Genomic DNA, 25,049 nt, shown 5'->3' with positions numbered 1-25,049 from the left:
ATAAAACGTGCAACTGCCGTGACAAAGACTCCTGCCCCTTAAGTGGCAAATGTTTGCAGGGGAATGTTGTTTATAAGGCGACGATCACCAGTCAGATCGAAACAAAAGAATACATAGGATCCACAGGAGGTCAGTTCAAAAAGAGATGGTATGCGCACATTAGTGACATTAAGAATGAAAATAGCAAGGGAACAGAGCTTTCCAAGAAACGAATTTTAAATAAAAGACAAGAGCTCTTCTACACCTGGCCGCACTTTAGGAAATTTTATTTTAAAACTTAGAGTATTCAATTCTTTTATCACTTATTTCTATTTTTGTTATTACTTGTACCCTCATTTGTTAAGCGCCATTTTGTTTTGTGTTGTTATAAGCTAAATCCAAATCTATATAGAACAAATCATCTATTGTAAGTATAAATCATATTTAAAATTTAAAAAGTCTTTTTCATTATTATAAAACTTTTTATTTTGTTAATTAATTATCTAGTAATAACACTATACATTTTTTAAATTTAATTTTTTAAATTTAATTTGAATTCAATCATAATTTTTTTCAATTTATTATTTTTAAACTTTCTAGATATTGCAAGATGTTTTTAAAAATTGAGGTCTTTATTAACAAAAAATAGAAAAAAATGATATATTTCAAGTAACTTTTGAGTTAAAAGAAAAAAAAAAAAAATAAATTGGTCCATAGGTTTGTTTTAGAAGGTTTTCACAAATATGATTATATCTCAAATGTTAGTTGAAATATTTTTATTCTTTAAAACCTAACTAATAGTTGTTGTTTTGAAGTTTTAAATGAGAGCCAATGTTAGTTTTTTTTGATTTTCCCTATTAGACTAAATACAATACATCATTTTAGAACTAGTATTCTAAAGCTAAGTTAATAGTTAAATATGTTAAGCCTATCAACTTTTTACAAAAACATACTTATTTGATATTTCTTTTTATGTAGACATAATTAATTTAGTGTATATATTTAAAATTAACAAGAAAACTCCACAAGTTAGTTTTATCTACACCAATGGAAGAAAATGGGGACACCAAAACGTTAATAAAGACACTACCGGAAGTGAACACTATCTATTCAAAGAGTAGCAACATGTCTACTGGAGACAGTGTTTTGTCTGGAATTGTATCAGCAATAACTAGTGCTTCTGCATGTACTAAGGTATATTTATGATGTTATATAAATAAATTGAAGATATCTAAAAATATTTAAGAAGAATATACTAATTCAAGTTTATTGTAGTAATTTGTTACCTTGTTCAGGTTTTTTATTTACTAAGTAGTTTTTATAAAATACAAGCTAACAATTAAATCTCAACATAAAAATTATAAAGGAAATGTTTCAGATATAAAAACTGAAGAGGTTTTTTGTTTTATTTTGCAAAGCTACTTAAGTTTATAAACAAATTGTATTTCTATCACATAATTTAAAAAAAATCCTATGTACAATTAAACTTAAAGCTGATCTAGATTAAATAAACCTTTAAACTGATCTTCAGAAAGTTTTGTTTATCTTTTTCAGTAAAGGTTTTGTTCTTTTTAGAAATATGTACTAAAAAGAAACAGCAATGTTAGTAGTTTTATCTGGGGAATCCTAATTGGTATCTTAGTAACCACTATGTTTGTTGAGCAAAATATCATACTTTCATACGTGAGTTCACAGAGAGCTTTAGAAGAGGGATTGTTGAGTGAAAATTTTATTAAATCAAGCATGCAGCAAACATCTGCTGCTTTAAAAGTATGTTTATATTTTTATTTATAGAAAATATAATTTTGTAAGTTGTATTATTTTTAACTTAGTTCTATATACAACTAAAGTCTGCAGTTTTCACAAGTTTCACTTATTATCTCAACTGAATAGTTTTATATAAATTTTGTTTACTTTTATAAACATTTTTCAAAATTAAAAATCATATTTAAAAAAAAAAACAAAAAAAAACAGTTTATTTTGTTTTTTTGTTATAAAATTTTAATTTTTGAAATTTTGAAAAAAAATTTCTGACATAATTTTCCAAATATTGCAAGGAACATTTCCTGAAAATTTGAGGTAGTTATCTCAATAAACGTAGGAGGAGATAGATTTTAAGTGAAATAGTCGATTTTTCCGTTTTAGTTTGCGCCTCCCATAAGGATCCTATTGTTGCCTCCAACTTTGACCGGCTATATCTCAAAAATTATTTTGAATTTTTTAAATCTGTAAAGCATCTTGTAGCTTATCAAAAACTATACAAAATAAGATCAAATTTCAAAAAAAAAAATTTACCCCTCCCCACTATGCCCTTAAAAAGTTTTGATATACTTTATAATTATAGTTACTTATATAGTTATAGTGAAGTTATATTGTTTTATACTCCGTTAGTTTATATAAAAAATTGTTTTTTATAACTTAAAAATACTTGTTTTTACTAAAAGACTAAAAAATGAGTATAGAAATGTGTTGTCTAATCTTTGAAAACATTAATTCTCATTAGTTCAGTGAACATCTAATGCAGAAGCATACACATACAACTTACCCTTTTAAATATTTAAAAGAACTTTGCGCCAGAGGTGAAATATTGTTTTTTATAAAAAAAAAAATTCAAGGTGACTCCGGACAGTTTTTAGTCACTCAGGGCAGTTTTTTGACTCAAAGAGTGGCAACCCTGTAAAACAATACAACCTTAAAAGAAAAAGATAAACAATCTTAAATAGTGTAAACAATGTGTAAAATATATTTGTTAAAGTAATATATTTAGTCTGAGTTATAAAGTTTTTTTTATTATTTTACAAAATTTAGTATTTTGAGAAGTCTGCTAATTATAGTTTTTATAAAATTTGAAACTTGAACCTTTATTTAGATTTAATCAAAAGTGAATTATTTTTAGTGTAGCTTTAAATTATTAGAAAATACTATTTATTTCAAGACTTTTTTTTTACTTTAGTACTTTTTAATTAGATAAATTGATAGACCACTACTTTCTTTTTAAATTATTTGTTGTTTTTCAAGTATGTTAAAATACTATATTTTAAATCTTTTTCTTATAAATTTTAATAAAGTAAAACTATTTATTTTATTTTACTATGTAATTTTTTAACATCAGTTTTATTTTCTTAAAAAAAATCTGACCATTTTTACTAAAAATTTTAAAGGTTCAAACACAACAAACTAAAGCTCACAGTCCATCAGAGTTTGTTAAAAACAAAGTTTATGTAGGAGTTTTAACTGCTAAGAAATATTTACCAACAAGATCAAAAGCTGTATATGAAACTTGGGGAAAACAGGTTCTTTTTATTATTGATTATTTGGGCCTGAATTTTTTTCTTCCTTTTTAAACTAATTTCTGTGCTTGTTTTAATGTTTTATATAGAATTAAATAAATGCTATGATATTTGTTAACCTAAACAAGATACGATAAGTAAATTATATAATTTTATAAAGTTGAAAGTTTTTATAACAAAAGTACATGTAAATTTTGTACAAAACTTACAATATAAAATCGCTTCGAGTGATTTATTTAATATTTTAATGAAATAAAAAGTTAACACCATATTTTAAAATCAAAGATGAAAATGTAACAAAAAGCACTCTAGCTACTTAAAAAGTACAAGTTCGCTCTCATTAGAAAACTAAATTTTGTTGTAAATTTTTTCTATTTCGTGTTACATAAAAAACAACTTTTTATTGAATTCTGTACAAGCTTGGATCACAATGTTTTTGTTGTAATTTGTTTTTTTTTATCACTTCTTTCAAGTTTGTGTTAAACAAACATAAAGTTCTGATAAGTGCTGTTTTGTGTACTTAATTTAGTTTGGTGAATAAAGTTCTAAGTTTCGTTTACTTAGATATTATAGCTAAATATATGTGAAAAAAGGAGGAAAACATTTTTTACGATGAAAACACATTTCACTTTATAGAAAGTTTTTTTTTTCAATAGGCTAAGGTTTATATGAAAAATATAAAATTCCACTAATATTTATGCAAGAAGTAAATAAAAGTAATAAAACTTATACTTTTAATAAACTTAGTTGTAGTTCACATTTAAATTTAAATACTGTTGTTGAATTAGCTGAAAGTAAAGTTAGTAGAGTTATTGTATTAACTTTAATTGTTAAGAATTTTAACTAATTTGCATATATTTCAAAAGTATGAATATTTTACAAAGTTTAATATCGACTATTTAAGTATTTATTTAACAATCCAAATTCTTCACTTAGTATCTATAATTTTAAAACCTGGTTTATTATACTAAATATGCTAAAGTTTTCATAATAGTTTCTATTATAAACGTTTACTTATATAATAGTTTTTCGTAAAAAAACATCTTAATTTAGACTTAATGAATGAAAATTGATGCAGCAATTTAAAAAGTTTGTTTTTGTAAATCCTACTAACTAAACAGACGGACAAAATAAATTTCTTTGTTGGATCAGAAGGCGGTGATGACAACGTGAAGTATTCACAAAATCTTCCTGTAATTTTCCTCAAAGGTACAAGTGATGTAGATTATCCTCCGCAAAAGAAAATGTTTGCTATGTTGAAGGTTGGGTTCTGTAATTCTAAAAAATACTGTTACAAGAGTTGCCTTGTTACATAGAGTTTCAAAGCACGCTATTTTATTCATGGTTTGCGTTTATAAATAGTTTTAATTTTTTTAACAGCTTATTTACATGATAAATAAGCTTAATTTATTTAACACGCTTTATAAATAGTACAAATATTTGATACTTTGATGATAAGTATTACTTGTAAATAGTTGTTTATTCCACAAAGAGATATCAAAACTATTTTGAAATTTGCAAACAACCTAAACCTCAAACAGCAAGAAAAAACCTGCAACTGTAGAAACGAAAAAAATGCCCTTTAGACAATAACTTTAAAGATTTCTTAAATAGAATAATATGAACGCTGGTTTAAATTATAGAAAAATTATACACAGATATTAAAAAAGTTTTATATCTAAATTTATTTAGTAAATACATTACTAGATGATTAACTTAATATTGCATAAAAAGTTTTGAGCACTTTATTACAAAATTAATATAAATACATTTAGATTACAAGCTTATAAATGGAGTTTATGTTTTAACAATGTATGTATTGAATATTAAACTGTTCAAAAATTTTAATTAAGTTTTATTTTATTAAATTTAGAAGTAGCTTAGTTTAGCTTAATTAACTATATTACTCTCGTGTAGTTTTGTTTAAGACATAAATTAAATGTAACAATTAATTTGTTTAAGCTTAGTATAAACAACTAAGTTTTTATGGGAAAATTCGAAAGTGTTGATAAATATTATGCTTTGTCATCTCAAACTTTTATTAACCTTTAAAAAAATTATGTAATTTATAATTTTTTAACTAAGATTTAATACTATATATCTTAAAAAGGCTATAAATGTTTTTTTAAGTACACAAACATGGGAAATTTTTCAGTTTGGTAGTCAATCATGGTTTAAACTTGATTTTGATTTGTTTTTTGTTACTTTTATTATGACATAGTGTGTGCGTACTTGACTTTTATTTATACAAGCTCAGTCTTGCGTGCTCTATGATGTTTTTTGAACCCTTTAAAAAAAATAGAAAACAATTTTATGTCTTATCTGTGAGTTTATTTAGATTTTGACATTTCAAGGGTTAGTAGTTTTGAAAAAAAAATCTTTTTAAATCTTTATAATTGTCATAGCCTTGTTTTTCCAAGAATTTTGAAATTACCCAGTCGGTTTTTAAGATGAACTATTGTTTAAGGTTTGTATCAAGTGATGACTACATTTATCTCTATTTAACGTTTACCCCAAACAGTTTTATTTTTCAGTTACTTGTTTTATTTACAAAAAAAAACTTGTTTTAATTGCTTAATTGTATATAGCTGTTTTTATCAAAAACGATTAAATTTTCTCAAACTGTTCTAATATAAGTTTAAATACTTTTAATTATTATACTTTGATTTAATTATTACTTCCTTTTTATTTAAAGTGGTCAAGATTTTAAGACTTAGTTAGATTTAACTTTTAAAACTTTAACTATTCTTTAATATATGCTTAGTAAACGACCTCAATTTTTCATTTGAACAGTTTGTTGAAACATCTGTAAAATGAATAAAGTTATTATAATCAAACTATTTCTTTTACAGATGTTTCTGCGCTTAACACGCGTCCTCAGTAAGGTTTTTATTTTTGAAACACAAAAAAAAAAAACTAGTTTTTGATTTGTTTACTGCAGTTTCTGTGCAATAATAAAGAAGAAAAATTAAGTTTTATTAGTAAATTTCCAAATAATAACAAAAACACACATTATGACGTGTTTTTGTTATTGTAATTTAGGTAGCCTATTTTAAACACACTTTTTGTACAACTTATTCTATGTCTTATTTTTAGTTTTGTTTTGTTGCTATTTTTAATTATTGCTTTATATATTTTAATTTTTAAAATAAATGTGTAGGTTTTGAAAAATGGATTGCTGTTTTTTTTTCTTTTGTTAAGTGATGGTTTTTTTTTTTCAATTTTGTTTTTTTCATTTTCCAAGCTACATAAGTTTCATGTTTTGTTATTTTTGGTTTTGTTTTAGTTCTGCATAATATCTCCGATTTTAAATAATAGTCTTTGTTTGCGTCTTTTAGTTCCCATATGTAATTTGAAAATTCAATGCTATGTCTTTTTAGTCTATTGTTAAAGCTTGCCTTATGGTTACTGTGTCTATTTTCAAATGTTTTGCATGTTAAACCCACGTAAAATTTTGTTATTTTGTTACTTTTTATTGTAGATCGGTAAATTAAGTTTCTTTCTTAGCAGTTATTGTCTAAAGGGCATTTTTTTCGTTTCTACAGTTGCAGGTTTTTTCTTGCTGTTTGAGGTTTAGGTTGTTTAATATTTTGTTATTGTGTTTAAAAATTATAGTTTTGGAAATTTCTATGCTTTATATGTTAAAATAATAATTCTTTCAAACAATATAAATAAGACTCAATTTTTCAGAACAAAATATATTTCATGCTTCTTTCATCAGTTGTATACTAAGCAATAAAAATAAAATTTCAAATCTAACTTATATAGTGAAAATGCAATCAACGTAATTAATACTGATAAAGCAAAGAGTAATTAACAATACATAAGTACTTCTAATTACAATGCAACTAAAAAAATAATAAAACAAAGCAACAACTTATAAAACAATTTAAGAAAACAACGAAACAGTATACTCAAAATCTTTATGTTTACACAACTTAGGTTTTCTTAACAAAATACAAATAGCCTCAAGTTTAATTAAATCCGAAATGTGAAAACATTTTTAACAATTTTAAATCTTTTTAAATTATAATTACTAGCACAATCAAGGTTATTTACTAAGTTTTCAGCAATAGCAGATCTTTTTGAAGCATTTATTACTCTAGTAGATTTAGTTTTCTTATTACTTTTACAAAATTCATGGATACTTTTTGGAATATGTTCCTTTATTCTTCTGCCAAATTGTCTTGAAGTCATCCCGACATAACTAGCTTCACAGAAGTAGTTAAACTGGTATACTACCATACTTTGTTTAAATTCTGTTTAAATTTAAATCTTTTCCTCCAGGTCTGAACATTAATTTGGATACGAAAATAACAATCGGCTTTGCCGAATGATTAGTCCTACTTACTAAATGACAAATATCTCTTTCTAAAAGTCCTGAGTTCTTATTGACATAAGGCTATACTAAATGAATCAAGCATTTCTCCGGCCCTGCTGGCGTTAATAAAATAATAATTATATATATATTTGGTATTAAAAAAAAACTGTATAAGAAAAAGTCGTTTATGTTTTAATCGTTAGTTATATAAATTTAGATTCAATTGATAATAAACTTTTTAATTATAAGGCTATTAAATTTAATTAATATTTTTTAATAATTAAAGCAATTTTTACTAGTTAGAAATGAAAGTTGTTATTTATAAGCTTTTCTGAAATAAATGCTTTAGTATGAATCTGACTATCAGAAATATTTTTCATAGTTAATTTAAATCGGAAACAGAAATTACTTTTTTGTGTTAAACTTCAGAGTTTTTTAGTAGCAAAATTACTTTTGTCGTTAAAAAACCACAAAATTGTTAGAAATTTGAAACAAAGCTGCATTATGATGTCATATAGCTATCTTGATTGACAACAAATTATCAATGCGGAAGTACGAATACAGTTATTTTTCGGATTGTTTGAAGATATTTACTTGCACGTAATTGATTAAATGAATTTTATAAGTTATAAAAAAAAAAATTCTAAAATAGTTTCCTTTTTACTTGGAATAAAAATCGTACACTTTGATTTTGAGAATTTAATTTATTCTAATGTTTTGAAGACATACACTACAATTTTGTCATTTAATTATCTTCATACTTTATCTATTAAGAAAACTTATCTAAAATCGGAAATAGTTGTAACAGATGTAAAAAGATAATTATGCTCCTCAAGCATGTCATAATATATTTTTATGGTCATTTAAATATAACTATGAATCCAAAGGTTTTTATGTAAACTCCACAGTTGTAGTTAAAAAGTTACCTTATTATTTTTTTAAGTATATATTGTGTTATGTGTTGAAGCTTTTTACTGAACGCGATTGGCTTTACTACTTAAATTTTAAAACAACTTTAAGGATTATAAAAATAGACTTGAATACAAGTTTTTAACATTAACTTCTAATTGGATAATTTTTTTTAACGATTGCTACATATATCAAACTGTTAAAGTTAAAATAAAAAAGTTAAATTCGATTATAATACTAATATGATTATTGATAATTTATTAAATTTTTAATGATTAGTTTCTACTTTCGCAGAAAACTTGATTTATTTTGTAATACGGTCAGGAATTTTCTTTTCTCTCAAATTTAAAAATAAATTGTAAAACATTGAAAAAAGTTTAGAATTCCCAAGCCGAAATTACAGTAACCTGCCGCTTAGGTATGCATTGCCGGCTTGGTACGCACTTTTTAGCCGAAATAGGTTGTTTTCAAAATAACTTTTTTTCACTTTGAAATAATGAAACAAACCTAAAAGTAGTAATACAAAATTAATATATTTTGAAATAAATCTTAAAACTTTGAATTAAAATAAAACGAAAACTAAATGAACTAGAATAGTTATGAATTACATATTGTATATCAAATGAAAAATTAAAACATATAACATTTTATTTACTTAACGAAAAAAACTTAACAGTGCAATTTAACTTTGCATACCCTATGATTAAAACATAAGAACTAAAAATATTTTTTTAAAGGTCATACTAGATTTAGATAAACGAAAATAATGAACAGTACCATTAATATTTACATACCCCATAATTGAAACATAAATGTGAAAAAAAAAAGATTTATTATAGTATAGATAATTATCAATTATATAATTATATATTATGATAATTATATTATAATTAAGATGGAATTTGGTGTGTTAGTCATCTGTAAACTTAGGTGGTTTTTAACATGTTTGAACTAGGCAGTATATTTAAAAAAAACTAAAACTTCTTATGTACGCACATTTGCAAAATGTGCGAACTAATTTTGCAAACTAAAACTTCTTATGTACGCACATTTGCAACGTGTTCAAAATGCGTACCTAAGCGGCGGATTAATGTATTTATTAAAAATTTTGTAATTTTATGTTTTTCATGTTAGTATTCAAATTGAAGTTTCCATTTTTAAGGATATCTTTTTAGATTAGAGATGGGAAAAAGTTTTAATGGACAGACCACATTTACCAGAAAAAGTCTTTTGCGGGCTGAGTTGTTTTGATAAATTTTATATAAGAAAATCTTGAAAAGTAAAAATACAATGAAATAATCATCAGTAAGCACAATTGTGTACTGAAATTAAATTTACGGCACATGTTAGAGAGTTTATTGTTAAAAAGATGAATTTTGTTTTAGTTGCACAAGTTGTTTTTAAGCTAAAAGTTACATCGTGCACAACCCTAAAAAACTCTTGACTGTGATAAGGATAATCATAGTCATTTCCAATTGTCAAGTTTGCGATAAGAGGGTTCAATCAAAATGCTTCATTGATGAACATTATTTCCACAGTATCAAAAATGCTTGTAACACATGCATGCTAACAGTAAGCTTACGGGGATAATAATAAACAGTGAAAAGATTGCTTGAGTCAGTTTATGTTCCTAATACAAAATTTGTATGCCAATCACATTTTCACGGTTACAAGAAAATACAAAAGACTAAAAAGTTAAATTTGTTGTATGAAAGTATTAAAGAAAAAAATCCAAAATTGATGAATTTAAAATCCATTTCTTCTAAGCTGCACACCGGTGCCTTGGGTCACAATCTGATACTTAAGGAAAAATAGCGTGTCTATTAATGGGATCTTAAACTGTTAAACAATATAATTATCAGTTCTAACTTTTATAACAATAGCTAGCAGCGCCTTCTAGCGTGTATTTATTGTAACAAAAAAATTATAGAAAAGTCAGAAAATATTCATAGTCAAGATTTTTTCGAGATTTCTAGCGGCAACCGTGTTTGTAGAAAGTTTTTTGGTTTGTTTCATGTTTATTCATGCTTTACTGACAAAACAATTGAAAACAAAATCAATTGTAAGTATATACACTTAAAGTAATTAATAAACGTTTGTTTTCAAACATTTATGTTTTATCCAGCCATGAAGTTTAAAAATTAATCCTTTAGCTTTAAGGTAGGCAACCAAGTTCAGGCCACCAAACAAAAATCTCGAGCCAATGACGTGTTTTTTCTTTCAAAACAACTAGTGCAAAACAAATAAAACTGAGCTTTTATTATAAGAAATATTTAAATGTTGTATTAATCAGATCTTCAGTACATAGTATGGTTTTAAATGATCATTAATTACAATATTTCTTTTAGGTTTTCCATAATTTTTTTTAAATTTCCATAGTTCGCAAAATACTTTTTCTGATAAATTAGGCCCGCTTATTCATAAAGTTACTTTAGCTAAATAGTTTAATCGGTAGTTTATTTTTTAATCTGTATAGTTCATAAAAAAATTATTAATCAACTGGAAAATTAAAGTTGAGAAACGTTAATTATTGGTCTAAGAACGAATTCTTATTTTTTTCTATCTAAAGTTCTTCTGCAATTTAGCTTGCCTGCTCCTTACAAAAATATGTATGATATTTTAATCGCGTAGCTTTTAAATACCAACTTATCACGTACTTGACTTAAATTCAAGCTTAAATTGTTGTCAGTGTTTTATATCGTGAAATTTCTAGACTTGTGAGTACAAAATAAATATTCAAACATTTAACATCAGTTTGTAATGAAAAAAATATTTTATGTACTATTTGTAATGCAACATAAGTTTTGATTTATACGTAACAGTTTTTGGAAATGTTTATAATAGTGTTTGAAGAAAATATAAATGGGGTGCTTTAATTTTAATAAACTTTTCTTTGATAATTTTTCTACCATAAAAATGGTTTTATTAGTTGCTGTTTAAACCGTTAATACTCAAGTACAGCAACGACATACTTTTGTTTCATCGGATAATTTTAAAACATTTTCAAAGTTTCTTTTATATTTGCATAACTACTGATTTCTGCTAAAATATTTTTAACGCTTACTTATTCTACGAAAAGCGATTAAAAATAAAACGAAGCAAAAGTAAATGAGTGTAATAAGATGATATATATAGACAACTTTAAAATGGTTTGTGTAACCTTTTTTAAATCGTATGCTTTACGTTATATTTGGTTAGTATTTTAAAGTTATGTAAAATTTCAAAAATTATATAAAGTCCTAAATAAAAGCTTTGCTATATGTGAAAAATTACACTGTAAATAAATTATTTCTGTTTTTAACTTTTTTCGGTTAAAATATGATCTCAGAAGAAAATAAGGAAGTTGCATTTATTTTAAAGTTTAAGTATTAATAGTTTTTTTTTCTAAAGTATGCTGCGATATTTTTAGCTTTATATTTGAAGCTTGTGATTAAAACATGTTAAAGTAAGCAGTAGGTCATGCTTTAATGAAATCGTTTGTTTTATATTACATTTAATGATTATTTATTTAAATAAACATGTAACAAATTAGTAATTATACTGCTCAAATAACTCTCACAACGTGTTATATACCAGAATAAAACAGAACCTTTGATTGTGTTTTAAAGTGAGCTTCTCATTTTTTTTGAATTGTCCAGATTTTATAACATGAGTTGTATTATATTTACAAAAAAAACACCAATAAAGTTAATTTGCGTAAAATACTTAACATGACTTGTAGTATTTACGACGGTTAAACATCTAAGTCGAGCATTTTACTAAATTGAATTTTTTTAATACAAACTATATAATTTTTTTAATAAATAATCTGAAACTAGATATCTATAACTCTGCTTATATTTAAGTATATGTTCTTTTTTTTTGTAAAAAGTGACTTATTAGTTGAAATATTTTTTAGCATATCTGCAAGTACCACGTTAATGATTTTGAATGGTTTCTTCGAGCTGATGATGATTTGTACTTCAGGCCGGATCGATTTAAACAAGTTGTATCAAAAATCGACTCAGATAAAATGGTATGTTTTTCATACTTTATGTAAATATTTTACTTAATAACAAAAGTAAATTTATTGAGGTTAAACATATTGGACTCTTAATGCGAAAGTTATACCACATTTTGTTTGAAATAAGAAAAGTATATGATTCAATGATTTTAATAGATTTTATGTAAATAAAAGAAATTCCTGTACAATATCCTAAAGATAAGTTGTTTTTCAAAATTGTCAATATTTATATTACCTTGTCATTATGATAAATTGATCATTTTCAGCATAAATTCACTTTTTAATATACTGAAATTTTAAAGTATTCTTCCAAACAGTATTTTTAAAGCATTGTTGGTTAATTGAGTATAAATGTTGTTTTAAAATACGCTCAAAGATGATAAGTTTGTTGACGAAAAAGCATACCCAATTTTAACAACAAGTTTTAGCTGTATTTTACGACTTAAGCTTCAATCGTACATGCGTCAATTGAGAGTTTAATTTGTCTAGTATTAACTGCAATAAAAGCAATAAAATGTTTTCAATTGCTCAACCTAATAGATAGTGGATATACCTTTAAAATCACAACTGTTTTTATATAATTTTGGAAATTTTTTCCAATGTTATTAATTAAGTATTAATAAAACTATACATGTATAATATATAGTTCAGTATCGTATATGTAAATTTTGCACTTTGTCAATTAGTAAAAAATATATAAGCTAAGTAATAAAAACAATGAATTTGGTTAAAAAGGTAATAACAAAATTAATTTCGCGGATTAAAATTCTCACAAAATTAGATAGCTTTAACAGTAATAAAGTAGAAAATTATAATTTAAATTTAAGTTAAACTTAGTTGTATTTACCATATACTCTACCTTATAATCGTAAAATAAAAAGGACAGCAAACTGCTTGTTTTTCTCGAAAAGGTTTTTTTTTTGCAGTTTTTATAGTGGTAGGTTATAACTAAAGGCTAAATACGTTTCGTTAAGAGAAATTCCGCGTTTTCATGTGAAATATTTACACTGCTTAAAAGATTATAAATTGATTTTAGGTAGCTTTTTTTCTAGTATCTACGTATTGTTTAATATGTTTAAAGCTGAGCTTTAAATTTATAAATAAATGTTTCATAGTTATTAGATTTTTTAAAATTAAGTAAAAGTTATAACAACTGAATTACTGAATTGTAAGTGTTCAATTTTTCAAAGTATCATACAGTTTGTTATTTTCGACTCTAATAAATATTATTATGTAGTTAATTTTTGTAACAAAAAATTAAGAATAGCTCGTCAAAAAACCATGATCATTATTTTACGGCTGTCGTTTTTACGAATGAAGTTAAATATTTTACTTATTTTGCACACTAACTCATTGTTCGCGAGATTAAAGGCTAGTTTAGGCGTTGTTCACTTGTTAGAGTAGCTAAAATATGTTATTTAATATTTTTGCTTCAAGTGTTGTATAAATAAATTTTGACCTACTTTTTATTTTGGTAGCATTTTTTACTATTTAGTAATTAAAGTTTAGGGGACTACTGTTTTTTACTTTAAAATATGTAATTTGTTAAGTTTTTTAGTTTATTTTTAATTAAAGAAAATAACTAAATTAAAACTTATATGCATTTTTTTCAATCATATAAAAATTTACAAAAACTTTAATCTTCCCTTGTTTACATTAAATTAATTAAATAGTAAAGGAGAAACTTTGTAAAACTTATTTATTTTTTGTACAAAACTTTTAATTTAATGTTTATTTTTATGAATAAATTAGCTATTTTATATATTTTCATTACTGAAAAATACAAATAACTCTAATTATTAAAAAAAAGAAATAAATTTTTAATTAAACTATAACTTACTAAAATCTATGTTAATATTTCAAAAAGTATTATTAAAAGTTATAAGTTTTTTAATATTTTTTTTTTCAACTGATTAAATTTTATAAAAGTGTAATTGAAACTTTTGAATATTCAATCTATTTGCTGATCACTCTAAATTAATAGTATATTTTTAGAAACTTAAAGAAGAATGTCATATTAAATAATATCGAAAGATAGACAAATTTGAGTAAAATTTTAAAATAGTCATGTTCAAGTTATTTAAAAGTTTATATATATAATACTACTAGTTTACTATATTTTATTAGTATCCATGATATTAGCCATGTGTAAGTTAGTAAGTAAGTTCGTGTTTACATATACTTTAATTAAAATTCCACATCGATCAAAAAACCCTACAGGACGAAGCTGAATTAATTGTTTTATGAGTGTCACTTTTAATTTAAGTTAAAAAGAGCTAGTGTTTTCTCCCTTAAATAAACCGGTGATAAATTAAAACATTTATTTCAAAAACGTGTTTTGCTTTACGCTTCATTAAGTTTATTGCTGGAAATAAATATTTTTTCTCCCATCTGTTATTTATGTTAATGTACTAGAGGGTTAAGATAAAAAAATTAAATACTTTAAATCGTTCATAATATTAAAGTAGGTGTATCAACATAATCAAACTGTCGGCTTAATTTAAAGTTTATATTTACTAAAACAATACAACTTGATAAAACGTTAAAGTGATAATTTTTTTAATATTTAAGGGACTCAACGTATTGAAAAGTACGTAAGTTAATTTGAATAAATAAGAAATATAAAAATGAAACATTAAAATGCTATTTTATTAAACAGAAAATTTTTAAGGAACTATATATAAAGGGGAACCAAAGTACTAGATATTTTCAAGTATGTTAAATTAAATGTTCTGCTTGAGAAACATTAGCTGAATTACATTAGAAAGTGTTTTTATCCACTGCGTGAAACTAAATTCACTTTAAGCCCTTACTGGATAAAACGTTGTTAACAGTTGTTCATGGGTCAGCATGGAAATGGTCATGCTGAGATGAGAGATAAGCTTGGACTTGATGGACACAACTTTTGTATGGGCGGGCCAGGTGTTTTTCTCAACCAAATTGCTATGAAAAGTTGGTTTATACTACTTACTTTTATTGGAACATTTAAAGTGTTCATTTGATTTTTTCTCAAAACTATCTTTTAAAACTCTTAAAATAAATATTTTAAAATTCATAAAAAGTTAAGTTCTTTGATAAACAAGTGTCCTGCAAGTTTTGTTAAAACTTTAATTTAAGTTTTGTATGAGTGTTTACTGTTTTTTAAATTTTAAGGGTTGTTAGTGATTGTTACAAGAAATTGTAGATTCATTGTATAAAACTTTTATAATTTAAAGTTATTTAATTTTAAGAAAATGTTGGAATTTCAAGTGTAATTACAGTTACATTGTTAAGAACTTAATTGGGAAATATGGGTGAAAATATTTAATTAGACAAATAGCAATAAGAAATTAAATGCTCGTGGCTGAAATTTTCACATAGTTACAGGTAAACTAATCTGACCGCTAAAACTGTTATGCAATATCAAAACTATCCTACTTCATTTAAAAGTATTGTTTGAAAAACCTTATAATAAAATAGGTTAAAAATTTACATAAGTTTATGAAAATTAATAAGCTAAAGTATATATGCTTGTATTATAATTATCGGTTAATTTTAAGGTAACATTTAATTATAATTTAAAATATATAACGATCTTAAATCTATAAAGTTATATAAAGATAGCTATTTTTTATGCTAACGTCTTAAAACTTCTAACTTAAGTTAAAAACCTGACTTTTACTTTTCACTTAAACTTTTTCTAAAGTTTATATACAAGTTATTTAATATTTTTAGAATACCAATCATTATTTTAAGTTGTGTTAGCTTATTAAAAGTAGTATTAAAATGTAAAAATACAAATACTATATATAAACAAAATCTATTTTAATTGTAATTAGAAGGTATAATACTATTTATATATTATTTTATTTATGCATAGTATTGCTTTCAGTTTAAAGTTTTATAGTTTGTTTTTTATTTGTTCGCGATAAACAGTTATTTTTAAGGTGTATAATATAAATGCTTGTTGTTTTGTGTTTTGAAATTTGTTACCCAACAGTATTAATTTTTATTTACTGATAATAAAAAAGTTCAAATTTTAGTATTAATTTGCCGAATATTACACCGGGATAATTGGTTTTTATGATTACAAAGTTTCGGGTGGTTAAGTTTCAAAAGGAACTTGAAATCATGTTTTAAAGTAGTACTTTTAAAGAGCTCACTAAAAACTATTAGATTTTGATTTATTATTTTGAACTCAGCATAAGTGTTAAATTGATTGAAATGAATTTCTAGGCTATATATAAATATAAGTTTAACATTATCTTTGAGAGATTATACTTGTATTAAACTTACTATACAAGTTTCTAAGTTGTTTTTAATGGTTTTGATTTAGCCAAAAAGCTAGTTTTTCAGTGCTATGTGATGTAGTAAATTATTAGACGTACTATATATATATATCCATTCAGTAGAAGTAAAACCCTGAAATTAGTAGAAATTTTTTTGTTTACCTGGGAATTAAGAAAAAAAATCTTTTTTTAATAGTATATTTTCTAGACATATACACTTGTTACAACAGAAATGTAACTTAAATAAAAAATTTTAACTTCTTTTAATCAAAGTTTATAAATCTATTTGTGCAAATTGTATGACACGTTTTTGAAGATGTAAAGAAGATAGTTGCTTGTTTAACAATTTATCTGTGTATAATAAAGATTTAAATATCAGGTTTTTAAATTTTGCAAATGCTACTTTACTGTACACAGTTGATAACAGAAGTTAATATTTTGTTCACCCCGCATTAAAAATTAAAAGCAAACCTAACTAACCATAATTATAATATAGAATAAACTTTATAATGTATTAGTACGTGCTACAAGGTCAAAAAAAAAAGGTCAAAAGTTATTATAAAAAACTAGTTGTTTTACAAATTTATAATATTTATATTTTTTAAATTTAATAACTATTGTGCTTTGCAGAACATGAAAATATTAAAAAAAAAAACTTTATCTATTTTTATGATTTTTTTTGGCTTTTTTTTATACTCAGATTTTAAAAAGTATGACCATTTTAAGAAGCAGTAATGTATTAGTAATACATAAAAATGTCTAAATGTTCTGGAGCTTATCATTTTAAACTAAATTTAACAATTTATTTTACAGCTCTTATGACTTCTTCTTTAAAGTATTTGTATATATTACAGTAACCTGTCACTTAGGTACACACTGCCGGTTGGGTACTTTTTTAGCCGAAAAACACTGCTTTCAAATTGCATTTTGTGTTTACTTTTAAAGAAAAAAAATCAAACTAAAAGTATTAGTAAAATAGTATTGTATTTTAAAATAAATTATCATGTATTAAAAAGAAAGAAAAAAGGAAAACTAAAGGAACCAGAAAAAAAGGTTATGAATTTACAATTATTTTTCAAATCTATTATTTAAAACAAACATATTATAGTTTATTTATTTAAAGAAAATAAATAACGATCCATTATAAGTTTGAATATCCCATGATTAAAACAAAGGAACTAAAAATATTTGTTAAAGGTCATACTAAATTTAGATAAACGAAAGTAATGAACAGTGCAATTAACATTTACATACCCCATGAATGATTTAAACAAAAATGTAAAACGCGTATAAAAATCTAAATAAAAATTATATACAAATAATCTAAAGGTAAATGAAGATGTTGAACAGTGCAATTAACATTTACGATCTCCATGATCAGTACATAAATGTAAAAAGCGTAAAAAACCTGTCTTATAATAAAGATGATTATTAATTATAGCATAATATATGATAATTAGATAATATAGTATTCATAGATAGTAAACATATTTTAATTAAGATGGTATTTTTGTGTAGTAGTCATCTGTAAACTTTAGTGGCTTTTAACATGTTTGCATTAGGCTTAATGTAGGTAAATAAAGACCAAAATTTCTTGGGAACGCACTTTTGCGCTGTGTTCAAAGTGCGTACTTAGGCGGCAGGATTTAGAATACTCTCATTTAATGTATAGTTTAGATTCTTTATTCAAGTCGTTTATTTAGTACGGATTATTATTATTATTATTAAGTTCAAAATTTTAATTTAAGTTTTGTATAATTTCAAAATGTGTCACAGAAAGTTCGTTAAAATATATATTTAAAAAAGTGTCTAATAAATTTGTAAGTTTTTAAAGTAGATCTAAGATAAACAGCTTAGATGCGTTGAAGTATATAGAAAACTATAAATTTTATAATTAATTGAAGTCAATATTTTTAGTTGCTAATTAAACAAAGTTCAAAGTATACTAAAGATATAATAGCTAAATCTTTAAACTTTTGTAAACAAATGTACCTTAAATATATATTAAATAATAAAAATAAAATATTCCTATAAAACTGTTAAAAAAAGAAAATGTTTAATAATTGCGTTTGTTTAATTTTTTTTCATTCGGTATAAAAAACTATATCTATTACTAGTTATTCGAACAAAAATTACTGACTGAAACTAATAACAGGCTTGTGTCCCCATTTAGACGAATGTGAAGCAAATGTTGCTTCTAACGAGGAAGATGTAGAAATCGGAAGATGCGTCACAAAGCACTTGCATATTGAGTGCACCAACAATTGGGAGGTTGTTATGTTTTCATGCATGGAAAATTTATTAATCTATTTTAGCTTAAACTTTATTAAACTATAAAAAACCTAAAGTTTAGGCATTTAAAAAATAAATTTTAGTATGCTTATATACTGTGCTTTTATCATTTAGAAAAAACTTCAAATAGTTTATTGTAATCAAAAATTTAAGCCCAAGGTTTCAATCTATCTCAAAATTGAACTAAAACTAATGAAAATTAACTTTTACTTTTTTAAGTTTTTAATAACTGAGCTAATATAAGCAGTGTGTTGAATGTTGTTTAACATATGTTTCGCCGTTCACTACGAATTATAACAACCAGATTCGTTTTCTATAAACAAACTTGAATAACTTGTTGGTAAAGCATTAGCTAATGATTGATATGCTACATACTTATCAAAAATAATTTTAATAAAATAAACGGTCTGTTTTTTAACTAGCTTGTTTAAGTTAAAGTTTATAAAATGAAGTTATTTAAACCTAAAAGTATTAATATTCTATTCTATTTTTTTAAGAAATAAACTCTAATTTGTTTGTGAAGTCTCTTATATTAAATGAGATGTCGTTTATAATTTCATTGCAGTATTAAATTCAAAAATTGAAAAAAACTTGGCTAAAGTACAAAATCCTAAGAACCAAGACTGTTTAATTGATATATTTACTGTATATACCTATCTACAATTTAATGAATATTAAGAATATGTCTTTGTACTTATAATACTGTTTATTGTACTTAATTTTTTGTTTGACCTTATATTTTTTACATGCAGTTCATTTTAAGATATATTTATAAATCACTTCAAAAAATATTATTCAACAAACTTTCTTATTATTATAAAATATGTCCATTTTTTTGTTATAGTTCATTTTAAATTATTATTACTACCTCAAAACCAACTTATTAAGTTGGATAAATTTATACCTTTAATGTTTATAAGCAGATGTTTTTTTAGACAATACTTTCCTAGAAGGAACAGTTTAAGAACTAGTAATTATTTTTTAAGTCCTATGAAAATGTTTCTTATTATGAAACACATGTGTAAGGTAGGGTAGACTAATTATGTTAAACTTATAAATTGTGCAGAAAATAAAATATATCTTTAATGGCTTTGTGCTAAAGCTTATATTTTTCATAACAAAATTTAAATACGAATTCACAAAAGTAATAAACATTCATTGCTGAGTATTAATACAGCAGAAAATGCTAAAATAGTTTATTCTACACAACTTTCCAACTTAAGCAACAAAAAGTGTCAAATTGTTTTTAGTATCAAATCCACTTAAGTATAGAAATGAAATATTGGCAAAAGTAGTAACAGAAGTGCTTTTAGCTTTTATTTAGTTATTAATTACAGAAAAAATTTAAAATTAAGTATTTGAGTATATTCTACTATATTTTAAATATGATCAGTAATAGTTTTGTTTTTCTTTGGTTTGTGTTTGAAGATTTAAATGCAATTAAATACTGTTATAAAAGTATTATAAGGTCATTTGTTAGGTTATGCGTTATAAGTTTCTACTAAGTTTATGATAATAATACATAGTTCTACAATTTTTGTAATATATTTGTATAAAAATATATAACCAAAGTATTATTGATCAAAACTTATTTTATGAAAACGAAAAAATACACATCTTTTTCATGCATACACAAGTAATAATGATGAGGTTTTAAACAGACAATGAAGTTGTTTTACCATTCTTATTCATCTGATTTCAATGAAGATAGACCTTTTCAAGGGAATTTGCTTGAAAACAATTTTCTCAAAAATGCAGTTACATTGCATTACTTAAAACTACCTTTGCTGATGTACAGAGTTCATCGTCACTATAATGTTATAAAACATCTCGAAATGGCTGAAGTTTGTATTGTTAGAACTATATATATTTTTTTTTTATCTTTCGTTTTAAACTTTTATTACTTGTATTTTTTTACAATCTTACAGTTTAGTGATTTTAATCTTATATATTTAACTTTCTATTTTTGAAGCAGAAAGATTATTTTAATACTTTTATAAGTTTAAGAAAATATATCAATTTCTTTTAAAAAAATAATCTATTTGTTTTGTAAATAACAACTTTAACACTGCATTATCAAAACAAGTTTTACTCTTTCACTTCAGGAGCTGAAAAACATGACAAAAGATCTGTCATTAATGAGAAGAAAAGTGAGTGGTTTTTATGAAAAAGACCTCAATCTAAAGAGTTTAAATCCAGTATCAGTTTTAAACAGGTATACCATTTCTTTGTTTTGTTATACATTTATTATTAATCTTTGAAACTTATAAAAACAAAAAAAAATTGTGTTTTTTAACTAAATGTATTTAGAATAAGTGTTAAATTGCCTAAGGCTTCAATTTTTTATTTATATTTTAAAACTTATAGACGAAATGTTTTGGAATGGAAGACCTTAACTATGACTTCACAACTATCAACGTCACAAATAATAAAAAGTGACGACCTGATTGGCAACACTCTTGTTGATGTCAAACAAGTTAGTTTAACGAATTAATGTTTCTTTTAAACTGAGTATGCGTTTCATATAAACGTCTCAAATTTAGTTGTAAAATTAAAAAGAACAGTATGGTTGTGATAACAGTAAAGTTCTTAAACTGCTGTTTGCTTTTATTTTTTTTTAGACTTTAAAACATGTTTTTATATTAACTATTTTAGAAAATGTAACATTTTTATTTGATACTTATTTTTCAACACTTTTTAATGCAATAGAGCGGAGAGCGTGCTATAGATGTTTCGGTGATGATCTCTTCTTTTAACACAGACGTCACAAAAGCATATTACGACTACGTTGTCGTAGGTTACAAGACCTGTTATGACATTACTGATGGATGTAGTTACTTTTATGACGTCATGTTGACAACTGATAAGGATAGAAACATCAAACAGGTCCGTTTTTAAATAATTTTTAATGTTTAAGTTTTGAATACTAAATCTTATTTGTCATCTAAAAATGATTGCAACTATGCACTAACCTTGTTTAATTTTAGACTAAAAGATATGCTAAGTAGCTTTATATGTTTAACTAAGTTAAAACTAAGCATGTTTCACCGGCTCGAATTGAAAACTAAGGTGTGAATTAAGGTATATATTTAATATCTTAATTTTGTCTGTTCGTATTTTATTAATAAAATCGTTTTACATTACTTCTTATAAAACAATAATTTTTTTTTTGTTAAAACTAGTATAGTTTAAAATCAGTATTTGTTGTTTTAAAGCTTATTTTTGCTATAAAAATATGTGCTTAAAGTGCTAATCGGTCAATAAATAATCTTTATTCAAAAATTATCTTTAAAAAGAAACTTAATAAGATTTAAGTAATTCTAAATAAAACTTTATTTTGTCCTACTACTAAGCAAAACTATGTAATATTTTTGTTTCTGTAACTTCTTTAATTACAAAAATAATCTCATAAGAACTTTTAATTAGAAATAAACCTTGTAGATAACTATTTTTAAATTTATTCTAAGGCACATAAAGTATACGATCTGCATTTATTTTACTTTTTTTAGTGTTTTTTTTTTTAAATTTTAGATCAACTTGATATAATCTTAAGTTATTAGGCAGTATTAACTCAGTAAACAAGTAATTACACTTGTCAGTACATTTGTTTTTTTACTTTAAATTAACTCTACTTAAAGTATTAAATTAAGTCTGCTGTAAGTACATATTTATTTATATTTATGAAACTAATTTTAAAACATAGCTTCGCCGTGTTGAACTGAAAAGACCTTTATCTTCTGATTCGAAAATAGAAGTTTCTCTTGAAATAGAAGACGAGAAAATATGTGAGTTGATTTAAACAGTACAATGTTAATTTATAAGCTATTATTTGAATTCGTTTAGTTTCAAATGACAGATTAAAACTTGTTTTTTCACAATCTGTTCCGAGAAGTAACAAAAGTAGTATTTCGAGTGTGATTGATTTTTTTTAATTGGCCGCATAAACTTTCTGTGAGAATTTTAAATAATTAATGACTCGTTTATTTATTTTGCTTTGATATACCGAAAGGACTGTTTAAACTGATGATGCTTACAAATCAATTTTTTTATTTATTGTTGAAATAGAAAAACATTTCAAGTAAATGATTTTATAAATTATAACTGAAATAACTTGTCTAAAGTTTATATATTTTTTGTTAAAATACATTTTTATACTTTTCTATTTTTAATTATGAAACAGTCAATGTAAAAATACAGCTTCACATAAAATAAAACTTTTTTTATGTATTTTTCCATCACTAAAAGTCGATTAATGAAATATTGTAATATTTACGGTAAGATATGAATGAAAACTTTGTTAAATTTATGCAACAACAGAAGTTGAAATTTTTTGAAAACTCCGACAAACGTGTTTAAATAAAAAAATTAAGTTTGCGATGAAATATTTTTAAAAAAAGTGCTGGTTTTAAATATAAAGTATTAGATAAAGTCGAATAATTACGATATTCAAGTATTTAAATGCAAAATATTGTTTTCCGCAGTAGTTCTACACGATTATTACATCATAGTCTTAACATCTTCTGGTTCTGATCTTCAATCTTTCCTCCGTGATGTCACAATACCTTCACACGTCACAATACTCGCCTGCCCACGTCAATCAACGAATACCGAGAAACCAACAGTCAGCGAAGTAGTGCAATGGTGGAATTTTCAGGACAACAAAATAGGAAAACCCAAGTTGGTTGCCATGGAAGAAAGCACCAACACCGAAACGGCTCTATCTAACGCCCTCAAGTGGTTGAAAGCAAAACCGGTGACGTCATCTGAGAAAGTCATCAGCATCATGTCGGCAAAAACAAAAGTTCCGAACTTTTCCCAGCTCCTCACCGAATGCGCCACCATGACTTCGGAGAGGTCCGTGTACCGACCCGTTCTGCTGCAAACTCCTCCGAACGACTCTGCGGAGGCGGTGCTCGGAGGGGAAGTTTTGTGCGGTAAGTCGTCGGGTTTCTACGAGGCGGTGGAAAGTGACGGCTTCTCTGTAAGAGGGCTCGCTGATGGAGATGTTGACGGTTTTGAAGTATTGCAAGTTCTGTTACCAGGCTGAAAGTGTATTGAAAATTACATTAGAAATACTTGAACTCTTAATAAATGGTGTGGTATGTATTTTTGTTCTTAAAATTTAATTAAAAAGATCAATTTAAAATTAAAGTTCTAATTTTTAAAATTATATTATAAAAAAATATGTAGTGTTGTTATTTTATTTATTGTTACCTTTTATTTATTTCAAATTCACAATCATGTACACTGCACTTTTTATTTTTGCTATAAACAAAGTCATTCTTTACCTTTTTAAATCGGTTTTTTAATTATTAACTGACATATAAACAAAATCTTTAGAATCAAGTTAGGTCTTATACAGTTTGTAATTTTTAAAATTGTAGTAATTTTGTTAATTAAATATTTGAAATAATCGATTACAATTTTACCTAAATTTAGAGGTAACATTTTAAAAACATGACTTTTTATAAAACTCTTGAATGCCTTAACTGTAGATTGAGCTGCATTTAGTTTTTTATACTTTATAAGTTAAGTGCCAAATTTAGGCCATAATTTATTTTTAAATTGCTAATACTTGTTTTTGTTTAAAAATACTTTTTATTATTATTAAGAAAAAATTCTTACACCAGAATTACTAGTATATAATATAATCTGCTGCTTTTATGTAGTTTTGTCAAGTTTACAAAAATATTTGTTACAGTTTTTATTTTGATAAAATAATTTTTAAATTTTACATGTTTTGTTTTTTAAATAGAAAATATTTCAGTGAAAAGGTGCTTTTCTTCATGTTTCAAGTAAAAAAAATATTAAACAAAACTATTATCTATTTAAAGAAAAAAATTATATTGTACATTTGCTTTCTTACGTATCATGACGTATATTGGATGCTGTGCAATAATATTTTTGTAAATACTTTATTTATGTCATACACCTATGTCTTCAAGTTTTTCTATAAAAGTTTTCTATTTATTAATAAATGCAATTAG

At 24.4% G+C, this 25,049-nt stretch overlaps 1 protein-coding gene across 1 annotated transcript; it reads left to right on the top strand.

Annotated features, from left to right (window-relative positions):
- The first annotated feature begins 963 nt into the window (after positions 1-963).
- Positions 964-24,626, top strand: LOC145834421 (chondroitin sulfate synthase 2-like). Its single transcript, XM_082941846.1, has 13 exons — positions 964-1,173; positions 1,555-1,749; positions 3,141-3,272; positions 4,391-4,531; positions 12,398-12,514; positions 15,337-15,454; positions 18,926-19,041; positions 20,724-20,906; positions 21,168-21,277; positions 21,430-21,538; positions 21,772-21,948; positions 22,766-22,847; positions 23,544-24,626. The coding sequence occupies exons 1-13, from the start codon at positions 1,027-1,029 to the stop codon at positions 24,107-24,109; spliced, it is 2,193 nt and encodes a 730-aa protein (XP_082797972.1). The 5' UTR covers positions 964-1,026; the 3' UTR covers positions 24,110-24,626.
- Positions 24,627-25,049: the final 423 nt, after the last annotated feature.

This window comes from Thalia democratica, chromosome 4, assembly GCF_965202585.1.
Source record: "Thalia democratica chromosome 4, ktThaDemo2.hap1.1, whole genome shotgun sequence".
Lineage (NCBI taxonomy): Eukaryota > Metazoa > Chordata > Thaliacea > Salpida > Salpidae > Thalia > Thalia democratica.
This window is presented reverse-complemented; position numbering and strand designations above follow the sequence as displayed.